General features: G+C 45.1%; 1 protein-coding gene and 1 long non-coding RNA gene across 2 annotated transcripts in view; one reads left to right on the top strand and one right to left on the bottom strand.

The window, feature by feature from the left end:
• Positions 1-11,543: 11,543 nt before the first annotated feature.
• LOC147009924 (uncharacterized) lies at positions 11,544-13,500 on the bottom strand. Its single transcript, XR_015053088.1, has 3 exons — positions 12,564-13,500; positions 12,086-12,290; positions 11,544-11,961 (listed from the first exon to the last, which is right to left on the bottom strand). It is a non-coding gene; the product is annotated as an uncharacterized LOC147009924 (long non-coding RNA).
• A 3,792-nt stretch (positions 13,501-17,292) lies between these two features.
• LOC147009923 (uncharacterized) overlaps positions 17,293-21,861 on the top strand; it is a 124,022-nt gene continuing 119,453 nt past the window's right edge. Inside the window, exon 1 of the mRNA XM_085861212.1 lies at positions 17,293-17,319. Within this exon, the coding sequence (XP_085717338.1) occupies positions 17,293-17,319 (27 nt within the window). The remainder of the gene's footprint in view (positions 17,320-21,861) is intronic.

Here is a 21,861-nt window from a genome sequence, read left to right as displayed (position 1 = left end):
TCGGCCTCCTCGGTCGGTGCTCTTCTCGGCCTGCGCTATCCTCTGCCTCTGCGGTTCGTGCACTCCTCGGCCTCCGCACTCCTCGGCCACCGCTCTCCTCGGCCTCCATTCCACATTTACATCCACAAAAAGAAGAGAAAAGAGAACATAAACTGCAATTTAAAGTTTTAGCACATTCTGGCAGTTGCTATTTCTTTCAGCTGATTATTGCAAGTACCAGTAATATAATATCACCGCTCTCCTAGGCCTCCTCGGTCCGCGCTGTCCTCGGCCTCCACGGTCCGTGCTCTCCTCGGCCTCCACGGTCCGCGCTCTCCTCCGCCTCCTCGGTCCGCGCTCTCCTTGGCCTCCTTGGACCTCGCTCTCCTCGGCACCACGCTCTCCTCGGCCTCCTCGGCTGCCGCTCTCCTCGGTCTCCTCGGCCGCCGCTCTTCTCGATCCTCGGTCTCCTTGGGCACCGCTCTCCTCGATCCTCGCTCTCCTCGGCCACCGTTCTCCTTGATCCTCGTTCTCCTCGGCCGCCGTTCTCCTCGATCTCCTCAGCCGCAGCTCTCCTCGATCCTCGCTCTCCTCGGCCGCCATTCTTCTCGATCCAAGGTCTCCTCAGCCGCCACTCTCCTCGATTCTCGGTCTCCTCGGCTGCCATCATCCTCGATCCAAGGTATCCTCGGCCGCCGCTCTCCTCGATCTCCTCAGCCGCCGCTCTTCTCGATCCTCGGTCTCCTCGGGCACCGCTCTCCTCGATCCTCGGTCTCCTCGGGCACCGCTCTCCTCGATCCTTGATCTCCTCGGGCACTGCTCTCCTCGATCCTCGATCTCCTCGGCCACCGCTCTCCTCGATCTTCGGTCTCCTCAGCGACCGCTCTCCTCGGCCTGCGCAATCCTCGGACGGCACTCTGCTGGGCCTCTTCGGTCCGCGCACTCCTCGGCCTCTGCGGTCCGCACTCTACTCGGCCTCTTCAGTCTGCGCTCTCCTCGGTCCGCGCACTCCTCGGCCTCTGCGGTCCGTGCATTCCTCGGCCTCCGCACTCCTCGGCCTCCCCGATCACCGCTCTCCTCGGCCTCCCTTCCACATTTACATCCACAAAAAGAAGAGAAAAGAGAATATAAACTGCAATTTAAAGTTTTAGCACATTCTGGCAGTTGCTATTTCTTTCAGCTGATTATTGCAAGTACCAGTAATACAATATCACCGCTCTCCTAGGCCTCCTCGGTCCGCGCTGTCCTCGGCCTCCACGGTCCGTGCTCTCCTCGGCCTCCACGGTCCGCGCTCTCCTCGGTCCGCGCTCTCCTTGGCTTCCTCGGTCCGCGCTCTCCAAGGCCTCCTCGGACCTCGCTCTCCTCGGCCCACGCTCTCCTCGGCCTCCTTGGCTGCCGCTCTCCTCGGTCTCCTCGGCCGCCGCTATTCTCGATCCTCGGTCTCCTTGGGCACCGCTCTCCTCGATCCTCGCTCTCCTCGGCCGGCGTTCTCCTCGATCCTCGTTCTCCTCGGCCGCCGCTCTCCTCGATCTCCTCAGCCGCAGCTCTCCTCGATCCTCGCTCTCCTCGGCCGCCACTCACCTCGGCTGCCACTCTCCTCGATTCTCGGTCTCCTCGGCCAACGCTCTCCTCGATCCTCGGTCTCCTCGGCTGCTGCTCTCCTCGATCTCCTCAGCCGCAGCTCTCCTCGATCCTCACTCTCCTCGGCCGCCATCATCCTCGATCCAAGGTATCCTCGGCCGCCGCTCTCCTCGATCTCCTCAGCCGCAGCTCTCCTCGGACGGCACTCTGCTGGTCCTCTTCGGTCCGCGCTCTCCTCGGTCACCGCTCTCCTGGGCCTCCATTCCACATTTACATCCACAAAAAGAAGAGAAAAGAGAAGAGAAACTGTAATTTAAAGTTTTAGCACATTCTGGCAGTTGCAATTTCTTTCAGCTGATTATTGCAAGTTCCAGTAATATAATATCACCACTCTCCTCAGCCTCCGCTCTCCTTCGCCTCCTCGATCCCCGCTTTCCTCGGCCTCCTCGGTCCGCGCTGTCCTCAGCCTCCACGGTCCGCGCTGTCCTCGGCCTCCACGGTCCGCGCTGTCCTCGGCCTCCACGGTCCGCACTGTCCTCGGCCTCCACGGTCCGTGCTCTCCTTGGCCTCCTCGGTCCGCGCTGTCCTCGGCCTCCGCGGTCCGCGTTCTCCTCGGCCTCCTCGGTCCCGTACTCTTCTCGGTTCGTGCTCTCCTCTGCCTCCACGGTCCGCGCTCTCCTCGGCCTCCACGGTCCGCGCTCTCCTCGGCTTCCTCGGTCCGCGCTCTCATCAGCCTCCTCCGTCCGCGCTCTCATCAGCCTCCTCCGTCCGCGCTCTCATCGGTCCGCGCTCTCCTTGGCCTCCTCGGTCCGCACTCTCCTCGGCCTCCACTGTCCGCGCTCTCCTCAGCCTCCTCGGTCCACGCTCTCCTTTGCCTCCTCGGTCCGCGCTATCCTCGGCCTCCTCGGTCTGCGCTCTCCTTGGGCACCGCTCTCCTCAAACCTCGGTCTCCTCGGCCACCGCTCTCCTCGACCCTCGGTCTCCTTGGCCGCCGCTCTCCTTGACCCTCGGTCTCCTCGGCCGCCGCTCTCCTCGATCCTCAGTCTCCTCGGTCCCCATTCTCCTCGATCCTCGTTGCCCCGCTCTCCTCGATGATCGGTGTCCTCGATCCTCGGTCTCCGCGATCCTCAGTCCCCTCGATCCTCGGTCTCCTCGGCCGCCGCTTTTATCGATCCTTGGTCTCCTCGCCCGCCACTCTCCTCGTCCTCAGTCTCCTCGGCCGCCGCACTCCTCGATCTCCTCAGCCACAGCTCTCTTCGATCCTCGCTCTCCTCGGCCATCGTTCTCCTCGATCCAAGGTCTCCTCGGCCACCACTCTCCTCTCTCCTCGCTCTCCTCGGCCGCCGCTCTTCTCGATCCTCGGTCTCCTTGAGCACCACTCTCCTCGATCCTCAATCTCCTCGGCCACCGTTCTCCTCGATCCTCGCTCACCTCGGTCGCCGCTCTCCTCGACCCTCAGTCTCCTCGGTCCCCGTTCTCCTTGATCCTCGGTCCCCCGCTCTCCTCGATGATCGGTGTCCTCGATCCTCGATCTCCGCCATCCTCAGTCCCTTCGTTCCTCACTCTCCTCGGCCGCCATTCTCCTCGATCCTCGGTTTCCTCGGCCGCCGCTCTCCTCGATCTCCTCAGCCGCAGCTCTCTTCGATCCTCGCTCTCCTTGACCGCCGTTCGCCTCGATCCAAGGTCTCCTCGGCCACCACTCTCCTCGCTTCTCGGTCTCCTCATCCGCCGCTCTCCTCGATCCTCGGTCTCCTCGGCTGCCGCTCTCCTCGATCCAAGGTCTCCTCGGCCACCACTCTCCCCTCTCCTCGGTTTCCTCGGCCGCCGCTCTTCTCGATCCTCCATCTCCTCCGGCACCGCTCTCCTCGATCCTCGGTCTCCTCGGGCGCCGCTCTCCTCGATCCTCGGTCTCCTCGGGCACCGCTCTCCTCGATCCTCGGTCTCCTCGGGCACCGCTCTCCTCGATCTTCGGTCTCCTCGGCCACCGCTCTCCTCGATCCTTGGTCTCCTCGGCCACCGCTCTCCTTGACCCTCGGTCTCCTCGTTCCCCGTTCTCCTCGATCCTCGGTCCCACGCTCTCCTCGATGATCGGTGTCCTCGACCTCCTTCGCCACCACTCTCCTCTCTCCTCAGTCTCCTTGGCCGCCGCTCTTCTTGATCCTCGGTCTCCTTTGGCACTGCTCTCCTCGATCCTCGGTCTCCTCGGCCACCACTCTCCTCTCTCCGCGATCTCCTCGGCTGCCGCTCTCCGCGATCTCCTCGGCCGCCACTCTCCGCGATCTCCTCGGCCGCCGCTCTCCTCGGTCGCCGCTCTCCTCAATCCTCAGTCTCCTAGGCCTCCGCTCTCCTCTTCCCTCGGTCTCCTCGGCCGCCGCTCTCCACGGTCCTCGGTCTCCTCGGCTGCCACTCTCCTCGATCCCCGGCCACCGTTTTCTTCGCTCCTCGGCCGCCTTTCTCCTCACTCCTTGGCCACCGCTCTCCTCGATCCTCCGTCTCGTCGGCCGCCGCTCTGCTCGATCCTCGGTCTCCCCGGTCGCCGTTCTTCTCGATCCTCGGTTTCGCTGGCCACCGCTCTCCCCGGTCTCCTCGGCTGCCGTTCTCGTCGGCCGCCACTCTCCTCGATTCTCGGTCTCCTGGGCCGCCGGTCTCCTCAAACATCGGTCTCCTCAGCGGCCGCTCTCCTCGATCCTCCTCGGCCGCTGCTCTCCTCGTTCCTCGGTATCCTCAGCCGCTGCTCTCCTCGTTCCTCGGTATCGTCGGCCACCGCTCTCCACGATCCCTGCTCTGCTTGACCGCCACTCTCCTCGATCCTCAGTCTCCTCGGCCGCCGCTCTCCTCCATCCTCGGTCTCCATGGTTGCCGCTCTCCTCGATCCGACGTATCCTCGGCTGCCGCTCTCCTCGATCCGACGTCTCCTCGGCTGCCGCTCTCCTCGATCCTCGGTCACCTCGGCCGCCATTCTCCTCGGTCCGCGCTCTTCTCGGTCCACGCTCTCCTCGGCCTCCTCGGTCCGCGCTCTCCTCGGCCTCCTCGGTCCGCGCTCTCCTCGGCCTCCTCGGTCCGCGCTCTCCTCGGCCTCCTCGGTCCGCGCTGTCCTCGGCCCGCGCTCTCCTCGGCCTCCTCGGTCCACGCTCTCCTCGGCCTCCTCGGTCCGCGCTCTCCTCGGCCTCCTCTGTCCACGCTCTCCTCGGCCTCCTCTGTCCGCGCTTTCCTCGGCTTCCTCGGTCCCCGCTCTCCTCGGTCCACGCTCTCCACGGTCCGCGCTCTCCTCGGCCTCCTCGGTCTGCACTCTCCTCGGTCCGCGCTCTCCTCGGCCTCCTCGGTCCCCGCTCTCTTCAGCCTCCTCGGTCCCTGCTCTCCTCGGTCGGCGCTCTCATCGGCCTCCTCAGATGGTGCTTTCCTCGGCCTTCTCTGTCCGCGCTCTGCTCAACCTCCTCCGTCCGCGCTCTCCTCGGCCTCCTCGGTCCACGCTCTCCTCCACCTCCTCGGTCCGCACTCTCCTCGGCCTCCTCGTTCCGTGCTCTCCTCGCCCTCCTCGATCCGTGCTCTCCTCCGTCTGCAATCTCCTCCACCTCCTTGGTTCGCGCTCTCCTCGGCTTCCACGGGCCCCGCACTCCTCAGTCCCCGCTCTCCTCGGCCTCATCGGTCCCCGCTCTCCTCGATCCTTGGTCCCCCCTTAACATCCCTGTCAGGTCGGGAAAGGGTTGTATTTGCTCGTTGAAACTAAGAATCGATTTTCTCACAAAATGTTCGTGAAAAAGTTCACTCTTGAATGAATTTTTTTTTTTTTAAACTCAGATCTTTAAACTTTTAAACTCAAATTTTTTTGTGACAAATTGGAGTTCAGATCAAACTTTGAGAAGAATTTTCCAGGAATTAATTTCCGGCCCACGTCCAATGGAGTGCAGTGTGTGGAACTCGTCACCTGGAAGTGTATTGTGACGATCAACATAACCATGAAGGAGATTTTCTTCTTTCAGAGAGAAACTCAAATTTTGTGTGGTGGGGAAAGTTCACGTGCACTGTCAAATGAAAGACAAACTCACAGCAAAGAGAGATTGCACAACTGAAAGGATAAACCAGGAAGCAGATACATGCAATTTTAACTGGGTACTGACACACAATGGTCTCCTCATTTTTCAAGGCTACTACAAGAATCTATACTTTCGACAAGAATGGGCTGTTCAGACAGCCAACTTAATTTGTTGTCTGAAAGGGTCGGATGAAAAGCTAACTATTCCATGATGAAACACTCCCCTGACAGATTGGCGTCGAATCCGATTACATTGTGAATCAAATTCAGAAAAGTGAAATCAAAATGGCCCTAACACCAACCCTGGAAGAACATTGAAAAAAAAAAATTCCTGTTTGACCACCTGAAGAAGTCCCAACTTGTGCCCTTTTATCTGTACTTTTCTTGAGCATATCATCTCTTACTGTTACGAATTTGGAAATTGATCACACTCAACATTCAGGTCCTTTAGCTCAGTTGTCTCGGTAAGTACGTTTTCTATAGATAGCTCGCCTTCCATTGTTTAATGGGTAAATCTATGTAAATGCGCTGTGATTTATGTTAAAGGTCCCCTGACATGCCAAAGTACATAAATTTCATTTATACATGTCCTGAAGGAGTTTTTCATCGTGATTTCAGATCTGACAATGTTTTTTCACAATACTCATTCTGTAAAATGTAAAATTAAAAAAACAAACCTCTTCTGGAACGCCCCTAAAAATTCTCCTGAAAGGGGGCGTAACTCACATGACGTCAAGTACAGTATGTCAAAGGCTGCACGTAAATTACTCGGGTTGGTGGTCTACGCGATTCTATTGGCTTTCTGTGTGTTTCCACATTTGATTGGTCGACTCAATCGCTTCGTTCATTTCTGCTTTAAAAAAAAATCGAACATTTAGTTTTGAATAATGGATGACATGGACTTTCATTTGGCTGGTAACGACAGTGAGTGTGAGAGAAATGAAGGATTTTGGTCTGAATCACATGGAGAATTGTCGGACAACATAGTCGCGGGAGGTGAAGTTCAGGCAACTGGAAATGAAGTACGACTTACCAGTTCGAGCCCGAAGCAGGACAAGCAGAGGAAAATGGCGATGAAATTCCCGGCGTTCATTATGATCGGGAGGACATCGAAGGAAGACTCGGAAATAACAACTGGTTAGACTAAATCCTATTCGCAATTCAATAATGTAAATTCGACTTGCATACTGCTCGATATCAGAAATATTTCAGTGAGGTGACGTGAACAGCGCAGCGCAGCGGACATGTTTCTCTTTCTCGGTCCGGCTCTCTTCATCGTGATTTCGTGAGGAGACTGAGGATCGAGGAGAGCGGTGGCCAGCGAGACCGAGGATCGAGAAGAACGGCGGCCGGGGAGACCGAATTAATCACAAGCAAGGCCGGCGCATGTCATCGGCCGTATCTCTCCGCGCATAAAACGAAGCAATCTCGCTGTCCGGATACGATGAAAACTTGTGAGCAGAATACACCTTGTGACACAATTGTCTGGAGTAGTCTGATAAATCTGATGTTCTGTTGCATTTTTATTTATTTTATTCCGACTGTCATCATGCAGCACCAGTAGAAAACAATAGCCTGGTGTTGGCTCAGTGGTTAGGGTGGTGGCTTGGGATCCTAGGGTCCTGAGTTCAAGCCCCGTCGGCTGCTGAATTAATACACCAGGGGGTTGACTCAGCCTGTCATCCTTCCGAGGTCGGTGAAATGAGTACCAGTTCCAGTGTGTGTACTGGTTGAGGGGCACTGCATCAGCAACACAGTTGCGCTTCAAGAAATGATAGCTACCCCAGCAGCTAAGCTGCCATACGACCACCACCACCACTACCAGTAGAAAACAATGAAAAAAAGAGAATAATCAATAAAAGCTACAGCACGTCAGATTTATCGGCCGAGTCGGACAGACGACAGCTTTATCAGACTAGTCAAGACCAGTGTTTCTCAACCGGGGTTCCCCGGAACCCTAGGGTTCCGCAAGAAACAGTAATAAATAGGCTAATGTATTTTTGAGTAGTTTTTGTTTGATTTAATATTCGTAATTTTACTATACACATACGGCATATTGTTGGAAAATCCTTGGTTATTATAATAGAGGCTTCAACCTCTTATATTATTCACAATTATAACAACCATAGGGAATGTATTTAACGATGTCGATATGGCGCCAGTGTGAAACCGACCTCGCTGGTTAGTGGACGTCCTGTACGCGGCGGATTTGTGTATCAATGAGTGACTGACTCAAGTACGGGACGCACGCATGGTGTCCATCTCTCTTCTCTGTGCTTCCTAGCGCGAAGTCTCTCTCTCTCAAGGTTAGTTCTTCTGTTTACCTTTATTGCTTCAGCTTTATTTGTTTAAGTTTTGTTTATCAAGTTACATGAGGTGTGTTTTTTACTTACGAAATCTAAAGATTCCGTAAGTATATTGATGACTTCCGTTTGTTACTTATGAAATCTAAAGATTTCGTAAGTATATTGATGCCTTCCGTTTCTGTTTGTTTGTTTGTTTGTTGGTAGGCACGATAACTCGAGAACGGAAGAAGCTACCAATGTCAAATTACACCACGTGATTCAGGAGGCTGATGGCTAGTGATGATTAGATTTTCGTCAAAATCGGTCAAAGGTGAAGGTCACAGTGAGGTCAAACATCCAAAAAATGATAACTCGAGAACGGAAGAAGCTTCCAATATCAAATTACACCACGTGATTCAGGAGGGTGGTGGCTAGCGCTGTTTAGATTTTGGTCAAAATCGGTCAAAGGTCAAGGTCACAGTGAGGTCAAACATCCAAAACATTCGATTTTTGATGGTTTGGTACAGAAAATCATCGTAGAAACTTCTGGTTTGTGTCGCTACCTTTTCAAGAGACAGCTTTTATTAGACAAGGTCAGAGGTCAAGTTGATGATTTCGTAAGTACCAGTCAATGACTGCTTGTTTGTTTGTTTGTAGGCACGATAACTCGAGAACGGAAGAAGCTACAAATGTCAAATTACACCACGTGATTAAGGAGGGTGATGGCTTGTGCTGATTAGATTTTGGTCAAAATCGGTCAAAGGTCAAGGTCACGGTGAGGTCAAATATTCGATTTTTGATGGTTTGGTAAAGATAACTCGAGAACGGAAGAAGCTACCAATGTCAAATTACACCACGTGATTCAGGAGGCTGATGGCTAGTGCTGATTAGATTTTGGTCAAAATCGGTCAAAGGTCAAGGTCACAGTGAGGTCAAACATCCAAAAAATGATAACTCGAGAACGGAAGAAGCTTCCAATGTCAAATTACACCACGTGATTCAGGAGGGTGATGGCAAGTGCTGATTAGATTTTGGTCGAAATCGGTCAAAGGACAAGGTCACAGTGAGGTCAAATATTCGATTTTTGATGGTTTGGTACAGATAACTCGAGAACAGAAGAAGCTTCCAATGTCAAATTACACCACGTGATTCAGGAGGGTGGTGGCTTGCGCTGATTACATTTTGGTCAAAATCGGTCAAAGGTCAAGGTCACTGAGGTCAAACATCCAAAAAATGATAACTTGAGAACGGAAGAAGTTTCCAATGTCAAATTACACCATGTGATTCAGGAGGGTGGTGGCTAGCGCTGATTAGATTTTGGTCAAAATCGGTCAAAGGTCAAGGTCACAGTGAGGTCAAACATCCAAAACATTCGATTTTTGATGGTTTGGAACAGAATCATCGGAGAAACTTCTGGTTTGCGTCGCTATCTTCTCAAGAGACAGCTTTTATTAGACAACGTCAGAGGTCAAGTTGACGATTTCGTAAGTACCAGTCTATGACTGCTTGTTTTTTTATTTAAAAAAGATTTTTTTTTGTGTGTGTGAATTAAAACCTCGGTGTGAGGTCTCATAAACGAGCAGTATGTTTTTTTTTCATTGCCAATAAATTTGACAAAAAGAGGGTCATTTTTTTCCTTAAACCAGGTATCCGAAAAAATACATTATATTTACCACGTGAACTACGATAAAAATATAAAAGAGCTAGATATTAGTAATGGGATATAATAATTTTTATGCAGGGGTTCCCTGAGACATGAAAACTATTTCAAGGGTTCCACAAGGGTAAAAAGGTTGAGAAACGCTGGTTTAGACTCGAGAGATCTCGAGTCAATCCACTCTGTGCGAGTTTCTGTATGTGACATCACGCCACGATTCGCTGAAGTCCATTTTTTTCGGGGCGGGGCATAGCAAGTTGTGAATAGCTCCAGAAATGATCGAAATATTGCTCTAATTATCCCATTTTTGATAAAAAAACATGGGTGATTTATTCACGAGGAAGGTCAAGTTAATTAATATATATATATATATATATATATATATATATATATATATATATATATATATATGTACATATATATATATATATATATATATATATATATATATATATATATATATAACAAGTTTATTTTGCATGTCAGGGGACCTTTAATAGTTAGGGTTCAATCAGAACACAACAAAGAAGAACGACCCTCCTCTGCAAAGGAGAAGAAGAAGAACCCTCCAGTCCCGAGATTCCACAGCGTAAACATGAATGACGGTTGGGGCAGGTGCGGCAGAAAGCAAGGTAAACAGCCCCCACCCGTGATTGAGGGGGGGGCGGCGCGGCGCACGAGGGCGAATGAGTCATGCCGGAAGCGCGGCGGAGCTGAGAGGGAAAAGAAGGGGACCCTCTGCTTGGCTCGAGGGGCGTTGTTCTGGTGCTGGTTTGGTTTTTGCTCTGCTTCGTGGTCTGGTTCGGCTGACTCTTCTTGGTTCGTGGAGCTCTTCGTGGTCTCTGCTTGGTTCCCGGCTTGGTGAGACTCCTTAGCCTCATCTTGGTCGGTGGTTCTTCGGGGAAGCGACGCATCTTCGGGAAGGATCGGCGCCTCGTCTCACCAGCATGTGTTCCAGAGCGTGAGGGGATCAGCCGGAGCTCGGAAAGGATCGCGGCTCGAGGTGGTTGGAGCCAGCTCGCCCTCGCTGGTGCCGGGTCCGAACAGCTGGAAGACCACATGAGGTGGAAAGGGTTAGATAGGTCCTGGGCTTCAGCTCATCTGTCCCTCCAAGCTGAAGTCCGTATTAAAGGCATCAGCTACCATTTCTTGGGTGTGTGTGTATGCGTATGTGTGTCCGTGGGCCCGTCTAACAAGTAGAAAACTGTTCAGTGCTTTGTATGCTGTATATAATTGTATTGCATCTCATATTCGGTATAGCTCTGCTCTACGTGCTCCCCTCATTTCCCCATTGCAGTATAAATAAACCTCAGTTGTAAAATGTTTTCAGCTCGTTCGCATTCCCTCTTTCATTGACTGAGCATGTCGTGTGTGAGGGATTAGTTGGCCATTGCCGTGGTTGCAGGATAATTCGTTCGATGGTTCTTGGCGATTAAAACCGCTCGGGATCGCACACGGAACAAGCTTGCCAAGCGGCTCGGTTTCGTACGAGTTCCGTCAAGGGTGAAATTCCCCAGTATTTGGACCACGTGGGTACTAAGGTCAATTGAAGTTGGCAATCGACCCTACCACACGTGGTCTACCCATTGGCGGATTTCGGTCTAAAAGGGACCCGTCTTCTCCAGACTTTTCCAGAGAAGTACGATCTGAATTCCAGGCGATTGGTCGAGTCGACTTGTGGCTCCGTCTAGCGGTCGCGCTCACGGCCGACGTCCCGGCTCCGTAACATTACAACCTCCTCTTACCTCTTGGGGTGGTCAAGATATTCAACTCCCGAGGATTATCAAGAACGCAACGAGAATCCACATCTCTGGTGCACGCGAACCCATGAAGTGGTGATTCAACTCTCTGGTTTTCATTGTTTGACGTCACAATGAATAGTGACCACACCCCCTACTTACATCACCTTTTCCGTTGTTCTCATGAGAATTCCCATTATTAATTGTTACCACTGGAACCACCAATTTAAAAATTTGACCACGCCCACTATTTTGCATCATTTATTGTCTCTTGCATTAGTAAACTCTTTCTCGGGTATCTCAAAAGTACAGGAAAGTGCAATCAAGTTCAATTCAACAATTAAGGGAAATTACTGCGAGTTTATCAATAAGGCAGTAAATAAAATATAAATTCTCTTTACCACCACCATCACCACTCCAATCACCACAATCACTGTCAACACAACTCTCACAAGAACCATCACTCCAATAAGCAAAGATAACTCCCATCAGCCTTCCCTCGATCCCTCGTCTGCACCACACCACACCACCACGACCACCACATCACGTCCATCGGATGCTCGATTCAGTGCAAGAAAGTTATTTTGGTGAAACGTTTTACATTTGAATCACATTTGCTACATTCAGGTTCACACCTTTGTCGTCGAATCCAATTCCCTGTCGAATCAAAAAGAAAAGAAATTTCACCTGGAACACATCATCCATCCGACCACAAAAAAGGTATTTCACAATCTCCCAACAAAACAACTCTTAATATATCCATTGTGTGCTTTTCCTGAGTACGTCGTCATCATTTACAATCTTCACTTACCGCCTGGGGTGTTCGGGATGCTGCATTACCGAGGACTCGGAAGATCGCGATGAAAAACAACATCTCTGATGATCACTAACCCATGAACTGGCGGGTCAACGCTCTGCTTTGTGTTGCTCTGTTGTCCGTGACGTCACACTGAACCGTGGCATGCCTCCAACACACCAAGTTTCTTTTTCTTCTGCCTCTTTTTATTCATCTTCTTCTTCATGTTATGAACAGAAAACCACCATTTGCTCAGAAATATTCCACTAAATTGAAATATCATTGTACGATCTTTTATTACACGGAGTAGCATTGAGGACTCCACCAAGACAGAGGTCAAAGGACATCGTGATCATTTTAACACGGAAGAGAAGAAATGTGAAGAGAAGAAGGAGAGCACGGACTGAGGAGGCCTTGTGAAGAGAAGAAATGCTGGAAAGTTCCACAGAATCAGACAATCATTTTTGGTTTAGTTAAGAGCTTATGGCCTCACCGAGCATGTAATCATTGTTCTTTTCTTGATTAAATATCTTGAAAGGAAGATTTTAATGTTGTTTGGTCCCTTAAGCAGTCCATTGACTCCGCCGCCAATAAACGCTCGATTGGCCACGCCGCTCCCGTGACGTCTGTCGTCATCACGTTCATCCACGGACGGTCTGACAGCACCTTTCACATTATTATGATTTTAACTGTCGTCGTAATTTGGGGATTCTTGATCAGGAAATTCTTCATCAAATTCACTTTCTGACCGGTTTGAAGCGTTGTCCATTGTGGGCTGACAATCTTTCCCTCGATGACGTCATAGCAGTATATGTGGATTTTTCCCAGTGGAACCCGATGAGTTTGCTTTTGAAACTGTACCACCTCAAAAAAAATTATTAGAATTAAAAACTACTTTCAGTTCTTTGTTTCTCACTTAAAAATCAATGTGATCACATCCAAGAAAATGATTTATTGTTTCTGATTGTGTGGACCTTTAAAATAAAAGAAATAATACTTGAGGATGGTCAATAAGTTTTATTCCCACCATCGTGAGGATGGTCAGGGAACATCCGTGTTCGTGGCTGATTTACACCGACTCGCCGAACATGGTGACTTTGGAGACAAACCAGAAGAACACTTGCGTGACTTGTTCATCACTGGGATCGATGACGACTCATTTCTCCACAGACTTCTTATTGAATCCATCCCCAATCTGGCTAAAGTCAGAGAAACAGCTAATGAGTGTATGCAGACTGCTTATCACATTGGCGTGGCCCCTGATCCATCCATGGATTGAAACCATACTCGGTACAGAGCGTTGGTGCTGCCTCAGCAGTCTCCTTGGCTATTGGGCACAATCCTGGACAGGTCGCCACTCCGACACAGGATACCAGCAATCTGGCACTCATTTTGCCGATCTCGGAAGGATGACAGGCAGAGTCAACCCCACCTGGTATTAATTCAACAGCTGAGTGAGATTTGACCTCAAGATCCTGGGATCCCAAGCCCACCACCCTCACCGACAAGACAACACCAGACATATGGACCCTGATGAAGTGGACAATATGTCACAAATTGGAAGTACATTGGACACAGCTTGCAACCGACACACAGGTAAGGAAATTTACGAAGAATTTTCCTTCGGAACCAAGTGCTCACATGCTCCATTTATGGTTAAGGTAACAATTGATAAGATCCTGGTGAATATGGAAGTTGATACCGGTGAGTCGGACGTAGTATCAGAGTGAAAAATAGTAAACCTCTTCTGAACATATACCATTTCATCTGGACCCCTTCTGGAAGCCACCAATCCTGATTTTTCTCTCGTAGAATTAATGTTATTCTTATTTACTGCCATATGCTCCCACCCGCAGCTCCCAGCCCACCTTTAGTTTTTCCACATCCACTGTTTTAGGGGCGAAATACAAACTTGCCGCGATTGTTGCACAAAAGCCGGCTCTGCGGCACCCCGGAGGGCGAAAACTTTAGGGCTCAGGCTATCGGACTATCATCTCTACAGTGGGTGTGTGCCCTTACGATATGTTACCACATATGATGTTGCGGTGAGATATTGCAATCATATGGATCTCTCTCAAGACATATCATCAAGGGTAAATTCCACTTTCTTGGATACTTGCTGACATGTCGATGCTGGGACAACCAACTGCACGGGTACTCGATTCCGCTCTGGAGCAGGAGGTACCCCAAACTTGAGTGGCTCATTGTGAATCCCATCAAGGAGCACCCACCGTTTGTCATCGTACGCAGATAGCCCCAGCTTTGCCTGGCTGAAGGTGGTCATTGCACCATTCCACATTCAGAAGCATATGTTTTCAACCCGATCTATGCTTCCCTCCAAAGCAGGTTTGTCGTGACCCCAGGAGAGGGTGTTGTGCATTTGTGACATACCTTTCACTGAGTGTTTATACTTGGTAACGTCATCCATGCAGTTGCACTTGGGAACAAAGGTCATTCACCAACAAATTCTGGTTTGATGATCTCAGGAGTACGTTCACTCCATTTGTCACAGGCAAGCCAGTTATTGCAGTCCTGGATAAACTTCTGCTGAAGCTGGGGGTGCAAAACGTCACCACTGAGCACACGGACAACCCAGGCTATGGACTATCAGTGTCCATTATGATGAGCTCATAGTCCTTGCAATCAATGTGTCTATCAAGGAAGTCAAAATATAACTCCAGGATGCACAGCGTGGACAGTTGGTAAACAGCAACACCCACCTGGAATGATCTCCGAATGATGATGTGGGGTTTGCGTATCTGGATCTCAGATGCAGGCCAAACCTCTTCAAGATCTTTGAACCACACACTGCGCAGAGCAGGATCAACTGATTTATAATTCTCAGTGTGAGTGGCCCTGGTTTGCCGCTGAAGGACCTCAACCATTTTGCCATTTGCACTATTTCCAAGGAGTTTGAAGACATCTGCAAACATAGCTTTGGATTTATCGATATCACCAGTCTGCCTCACGGTGGTCTACTCAGTCCCCTCTCTCCTCGATTCTCCATCTCCTCGGTCCCTGCTCTCCTCGATCCTCTCATCCTTGCTCTCCTCGATCCTCTGTCTCCTCGATCCCCGCGCTTCTCGATCCTCGGTCTCCTCGGTCCTCACTCTCCTCGATCCTCAGTCTCCTCGGTCCCCACACTCCTCCATCCTGGGTCTAATCGGCCACCGCTCTCCTTGATCTGAGGTCTGCTCTGCCGCTGCTCTCCTCGATCCTCAGTCTCCTCAGCCACCGCTCTCCTCGATCCCCGCTCTGCTCGATCATCGGTCTCCGCTCTCCTCAATCCTCGGTCTTGGCTATCCTCGGTCTCCTCGACCGCTGCACTCCTTGATCCCCGGTGTCTTGAGCCGATGCTCTCCTCGGTCACCACTCTACTTGAGCCTCAGTCTCTTCGGTCGCCGCTCTCCTCGATCCACTGTCACCTCGGTCGCCGCTCTCCTTGATCTTTAGTCTCCTCTGTCCCAGCTATCCTCAGTTTCCACTCTCCTCGATCCTCAGTCTCTTCAGTCCCGTTCTCCTGGATCCTCCGTCTCCTCGGTCCCCCGCTCTCCTCGTACACATTTTACCCACAACACAATCATCATCATTTTACAATCATCATCATCATACTCATGATACAACAATTATCATTTCACACGCAATCAACAATTTTCATCATTTTACACAACACAATAATCATCATTTTAAACTCAACAAAATAATCATCATCATTTTACCCTCAATGCAAAAATCATCATTTTACACAGAGCACAATAATCATCATTTTACACACAACACAATTTTCATAATTCTACACGCAACACAATATTCATCATTTTACAATAATCATCATTTTCCACACAACAGAATAATCATTTTACAATCATCATCATACTCATGACACAACAATCATCATTTTATATGCAATAAAACAATTATCATCATTTTAAACTCAATGCAACAATTATCATTTCACACATAACACAATCATCATCATTTTACACACAACACAATTATCATCATTTTACACTCAACACAATAATCATCAATTTACAATCACCACAATAATCATTTTCCAAACAACACAATAAATATCATTTCACAACAATCATAATTTTACACACAACAAAATAATTATCATTTTACAATCATCATCATCATTCATGAGACAGGAATCATCATTTCACATGCAATCAACAATTTTCATTATTTTACACTCAACACAATAATCATCATTTTAAACTCAACACAATAATCATCATCATCATTCTCATGACACAACAATCATCATTTTACTCTCAATGCAAAAATCATCATTTTACACACAGCACAATAATCATCATTTTGCACTCAATGCAACAATTATCATTTTACACTCAACACAATAATCATCATTTTACACTCAATGCAACAAATATCATTTAACACTCAACACAATAATCATCATTTTCCAGAAATCATAATATTACACATTACACAATCATCATCATTTTACGCTCAACACAATAATAATCATTTTCCATTTATCCTCATTGTACACACAACACAATAATCATCATTTTAAAATCATCTTCATCATCCTCATGACACAACGATAATCATTTTACACACAATGAAACAATTATCATTTCACACAAAACACAAAAATCATCATTGTACACACAATGCAAGATTCAACATTTCACAATAATCCTCATTTTACACTGAATACAACAATCATCATTTTACACGCAACACAATAGTAATCATTTTCCATTAATCATCATTTTACACTCAACACAATCATTATCATTTTACACTCAACACAATGATCATCATTTTCCAGTAATCATAATTTTACACATCACACAACAATCATCATTTTACACATGACACAATAATCATCATTTTCCATTAATAATCATTTTACACTCAACAGAATAATGATCATATTACCCACAACACAATCATCATCATTTTACAATCATCATCATGATACTCGTGACACAACAATCATTTTACACTCAATGCAACAATCATCATTTTACACACAACACATTAATCATCATTTGAGACACAACACAACAATAATCATATTACACACATCAAATGAAACACACACAGGCATTTTCAAGGCCATTTTCCCAGTGAGAACAGGGGTAAGCATTGCAGCCCCCAAGACAATCTTAGTCACATCATGGTTCCCTTTTTTGAGACAATGTTTTATGGCCGGATGCAGTTCCTGACGCCAACCCTTTTAGATGCCTCTGACGACACGCAGGGATACGGTGTACCTATTCTAAACCAGGGCACACACTGGTGTTACACACAACACAATATTCACCATTTTACACTCAACATAATAATCATCTTTTTCCAATTAACGCAATAATCATCATTTTCCAGTCATCATAATTTTACACATGACACAATAATCACCATTTTCCATTAATCATCATTGTACACACAACACAATAATCATCATTTTACAATCATCACTCATGACACAACAATTATCATTTTACACTCAACACAATATTCATCATATTACACTCAACACAATAATCATAATTTTACACACAACACAATAATCATAATTTTACACTCAATGCAACAATTCTCATTTTACACTCAACACAATAATCATCATTTTACACACAACACAATAATCATCATTTTTCAATCATCATCATCATACTCATGACATAACAATCATCCTTTTACATGCAATGAAAGAATTATCATCATTTCACACTGAATGCAACAATTATCATTTCACACAAAACACAATAATTATCATTTCACACGCAACACAATAATCATCATTTTCCATTAACCAGAACATTACACATGACACAATAATCATCATTTTACACTCAACTCAATAATCATCATTTTACACTCAACACAACAATCATCATTTCAAACACAACACAATAATTATCATTTTCCATTAATCATCATTTTACACTCAACACAACAATCATCATTTTAAACACAACACAGTAATTATCATTTTCCAATAATCATCATCATACTCATGACACAACAATCATCATTTGACATGCAATGAAACAATTATCTTCATTTAACACTCAACGCAACAATTATGATTTCACACATAGCACAATCATCATTGTACACACAACACAATAATCATTTTACGCACAACACAATAATCATCATTTTCCATGAATCATCATTTTACACTCAACAGAATAATTATCAGTTTACCCACAACACAATCATCATCATTTTACAATCATCATCATCATACTCATGAGACAGCAATTATCATTTCACACGCAATCAACAATTTTCATCATTTTACACTCAACACAATAATCATCATTTTAAACTCAACACAATAATAATCATCATCATTCTCATGACACAACAATCATCATTTTACTTTCAATGCAAAATCATCATTTTACACACAGCACAATAATCATCATTTTGCACTCAATGCAACAATTATCATTTTACACTCAATGCAACAAATATCATTGCACACTCAACACAATAATCATCATTTTCCAGAAATCATAATATTACACATTACACAATCATCATCAATTTACGCTCAACACAATAATAATCATTTTCCATTTATCCTCATTGATCACACAACACAATAATCATCATTGTAAAATCATCATTATCCTCCTCATGACACAACGATAATCATTTTACACGCAATGAAACAATTATCATTTCACACAAAACACAAAAATCATCATTGTACACACAACGCAAGATTCAACATTTCACAATAATCCTCATTTTACACACAACACAATATTCATCATTTCACAACAATCATCATTTTACACTGAATGCAACAATCATCATTTTACAAGCAACACAATAATAATCATTTTCCATTAATCATCATTTTACACTCAACACAATCATTATCACTTTACACTCAACACAATGATCATCATTTTCCAGTAATCATAATTTTACACATCACACAACAATCATCATTTTACACATGACACAATAATCATCATTTTCCATTAATAATCATTTTACACTCAACAGAATAATGATCATTTTACCCACAACACAATCATCATCATTTTTCAATCATCATCATCATACTCATGACACAACAATCATTTTACACTCAATGCAACAATCATCATTGTACACACAACACATTAATCATCATTTGAGACACAACACAACAATAATCATTTTACACACATCAAACAAACACACACAGGCATTTTCAAGGCCATTTTCCCAGTGAGAACAGGGGTAAGCATTGCAGCCCCCAAGACAATCTTAGTCACATCATGGTTCCCTTTTTTGAGACAATGTTTTATGGCCGGATGCAGTTCCTGACGCCAACCCTTTTAGTCGCCTCTTACGACACGCAGGGATACGGTGTACCTATTCTAAACCAGGGCACACACTGGTGTTACACACAACACAATATTCACCATTTTACACTCAACATCATAATCATCATTTTCCAATTAACACAATAATCATCATTTTCCAGCATCATAATTTTACACATGACACAATAATCACCATTTTCCATTAATCATCATTGTACACACAACACAATAATCATCATTTTACAATCATCACCCATGACACAACAATTATCATTTTACACTCAACACAATATTCATCATTTTACCCTCAACACAATAATCATAATTTTACACACAACACAATAATCATCATTTTACAATCAACACAATAATTATCATTTTACGCTCACCACAATTATCATTTTACACTCAGCACAATATTCATCAGTTTACACTCAAGACAATAATCATAATTTTACACACAACACAATAATCATAATTTTACACACAACACATTAATCATCATTTTACACTCAACGTAATAATCATCATTGTACCCTCAATGCAACAATTATCATTTTACACCCAACACAATAATCATAATTTTTCAATCATCATCTTCATTCTCATGACACAACAGTCATCATTTTACACTCAATGCAACAATGATCATTTTACACTCAACACAATAATCATCATTTCACACATAACACAATAATCATCATTTTCCATTAACCATCATATTACACATTACAAAATAATCATCAATTTACAATCAACACAATAATCATCATTTTACAATCATCATCGTCATACTCATGAGATAACAATCATCCTTTTACATGCAATGAAAGAATTATCATCATTTCACACTGAATGCAACAATTATCATTTCACACAAAACACAACAATCATCATTTCACACACAACACAACAGTCATCATTTTACACTCAATGCAACAATTATCATTTCACACTCAACACAATAATCATCATTTCACACATAACACAATAATCATCATTTTCCACACAACACAATAATCATCATTTTACAATCATCATCGTCATACTCATGACATAAAAATCATCCTGTTACATGCAATGAAAGAATAATCATCATTTTACAATGAATGCAACAATTATCATTTCACACAAAACACAATAATCATCATTTCACACACAACACAATAATCATCATTTTACACTCAATGCAACAATTCTCATTTTATACTCAACACAATAATCATAATTTTACACTCAATGCAACAATTATCATTTTACACTCAACACAATAATCATCATTTTACACACAACACAATAATCATCATTTCACACACAACACAATAATCATCATTTTACAATTATCATCGTCATACTCATGACATCACAATCATCCTTTTACATGCAATGAAAGAATTATCATCATTTTACACTGAATGCAACAATTATCATTTCACACAAAACACAATAACCATCATTTCACACACAACACAATCATCATCATTTTGCATGAACCATAATATTACCAATTACACAATAATCATCATTTTACACTCAACTCAATAATCGTCATTTTACACTCAACACAACAATCATCATTTCAAACACAACACAATAATTATCATTTTCCATTAATCATCATTTTACACTCAACACAATAATCATCATTTTGCACTCAATGCAACAATTCTCATTTTACACTCAACACAATAATCATCATTTTACACTCAATGCAACAATTATCATTTTAAACTCAACACAAGAATCATAATTTTACACTCAACACAATAATCATCATTTTACACTCAACGCAGCAATTATCATTTTACACTCAACACAATAATCATCATTTTAGACTCAACACAGTAATCATCATTATACACACAACACAATAATCATCATTTTACACTCAATGCAACAAATATCATTTAACACTCAACACAATAATCATCATTTTCCAGAAATCCTAATATTACACATTACACAATCATCATCATTTTACGCACAACACAATAATAATCATTTTCCATTTATCCTCATTGTACACACAACACAATAATCATCATTTTAAAATCATCATCATCATCCTCATGACACAACGATAATCATTTTACACGCAATGAAACAATTATCATTTCACACAAAACACAAAAATCATCATTGTACACACAACGCCAGATTCAATATTTCACAATAATCCTCATTTTACACACAACACAATATTCATCATTTCACAACAATCATCATTTCACACTGAATGCAATAATCATCATTTTACACGCAACACAATAATAATCATTTTCCATTAATCATCATTTTACACTCAACACAATCATTATCATTTTACCCTCAACACAATGATCATCATTTTCCAGTAATCATAATTTTACACTCAACAGAATAATGATCATTTTACCCACAACACAATCATCGTCATTTTACATTCATCATCATCATACTCGTGACACAACAATCATTTTACACTCAATGCAACAA

Source organism: Eptatretus burgeri, chromosome 17 (genome assembly GCF_056783735.1).
Source record: "Eptatretus burgeri isolate ZD-2024b chromosome 17, Ebu_testis_v1, whole genome shotgun sequence".
NCBI lineage: Eukaryota > Metazoa > Chordata > Myxini > Myxiniformes > Myxinidae > Eptatretus > Eptatretus burgeri.
This window is presented reverse-complemented; position numbering and strand designations above follow the sequence as displayed.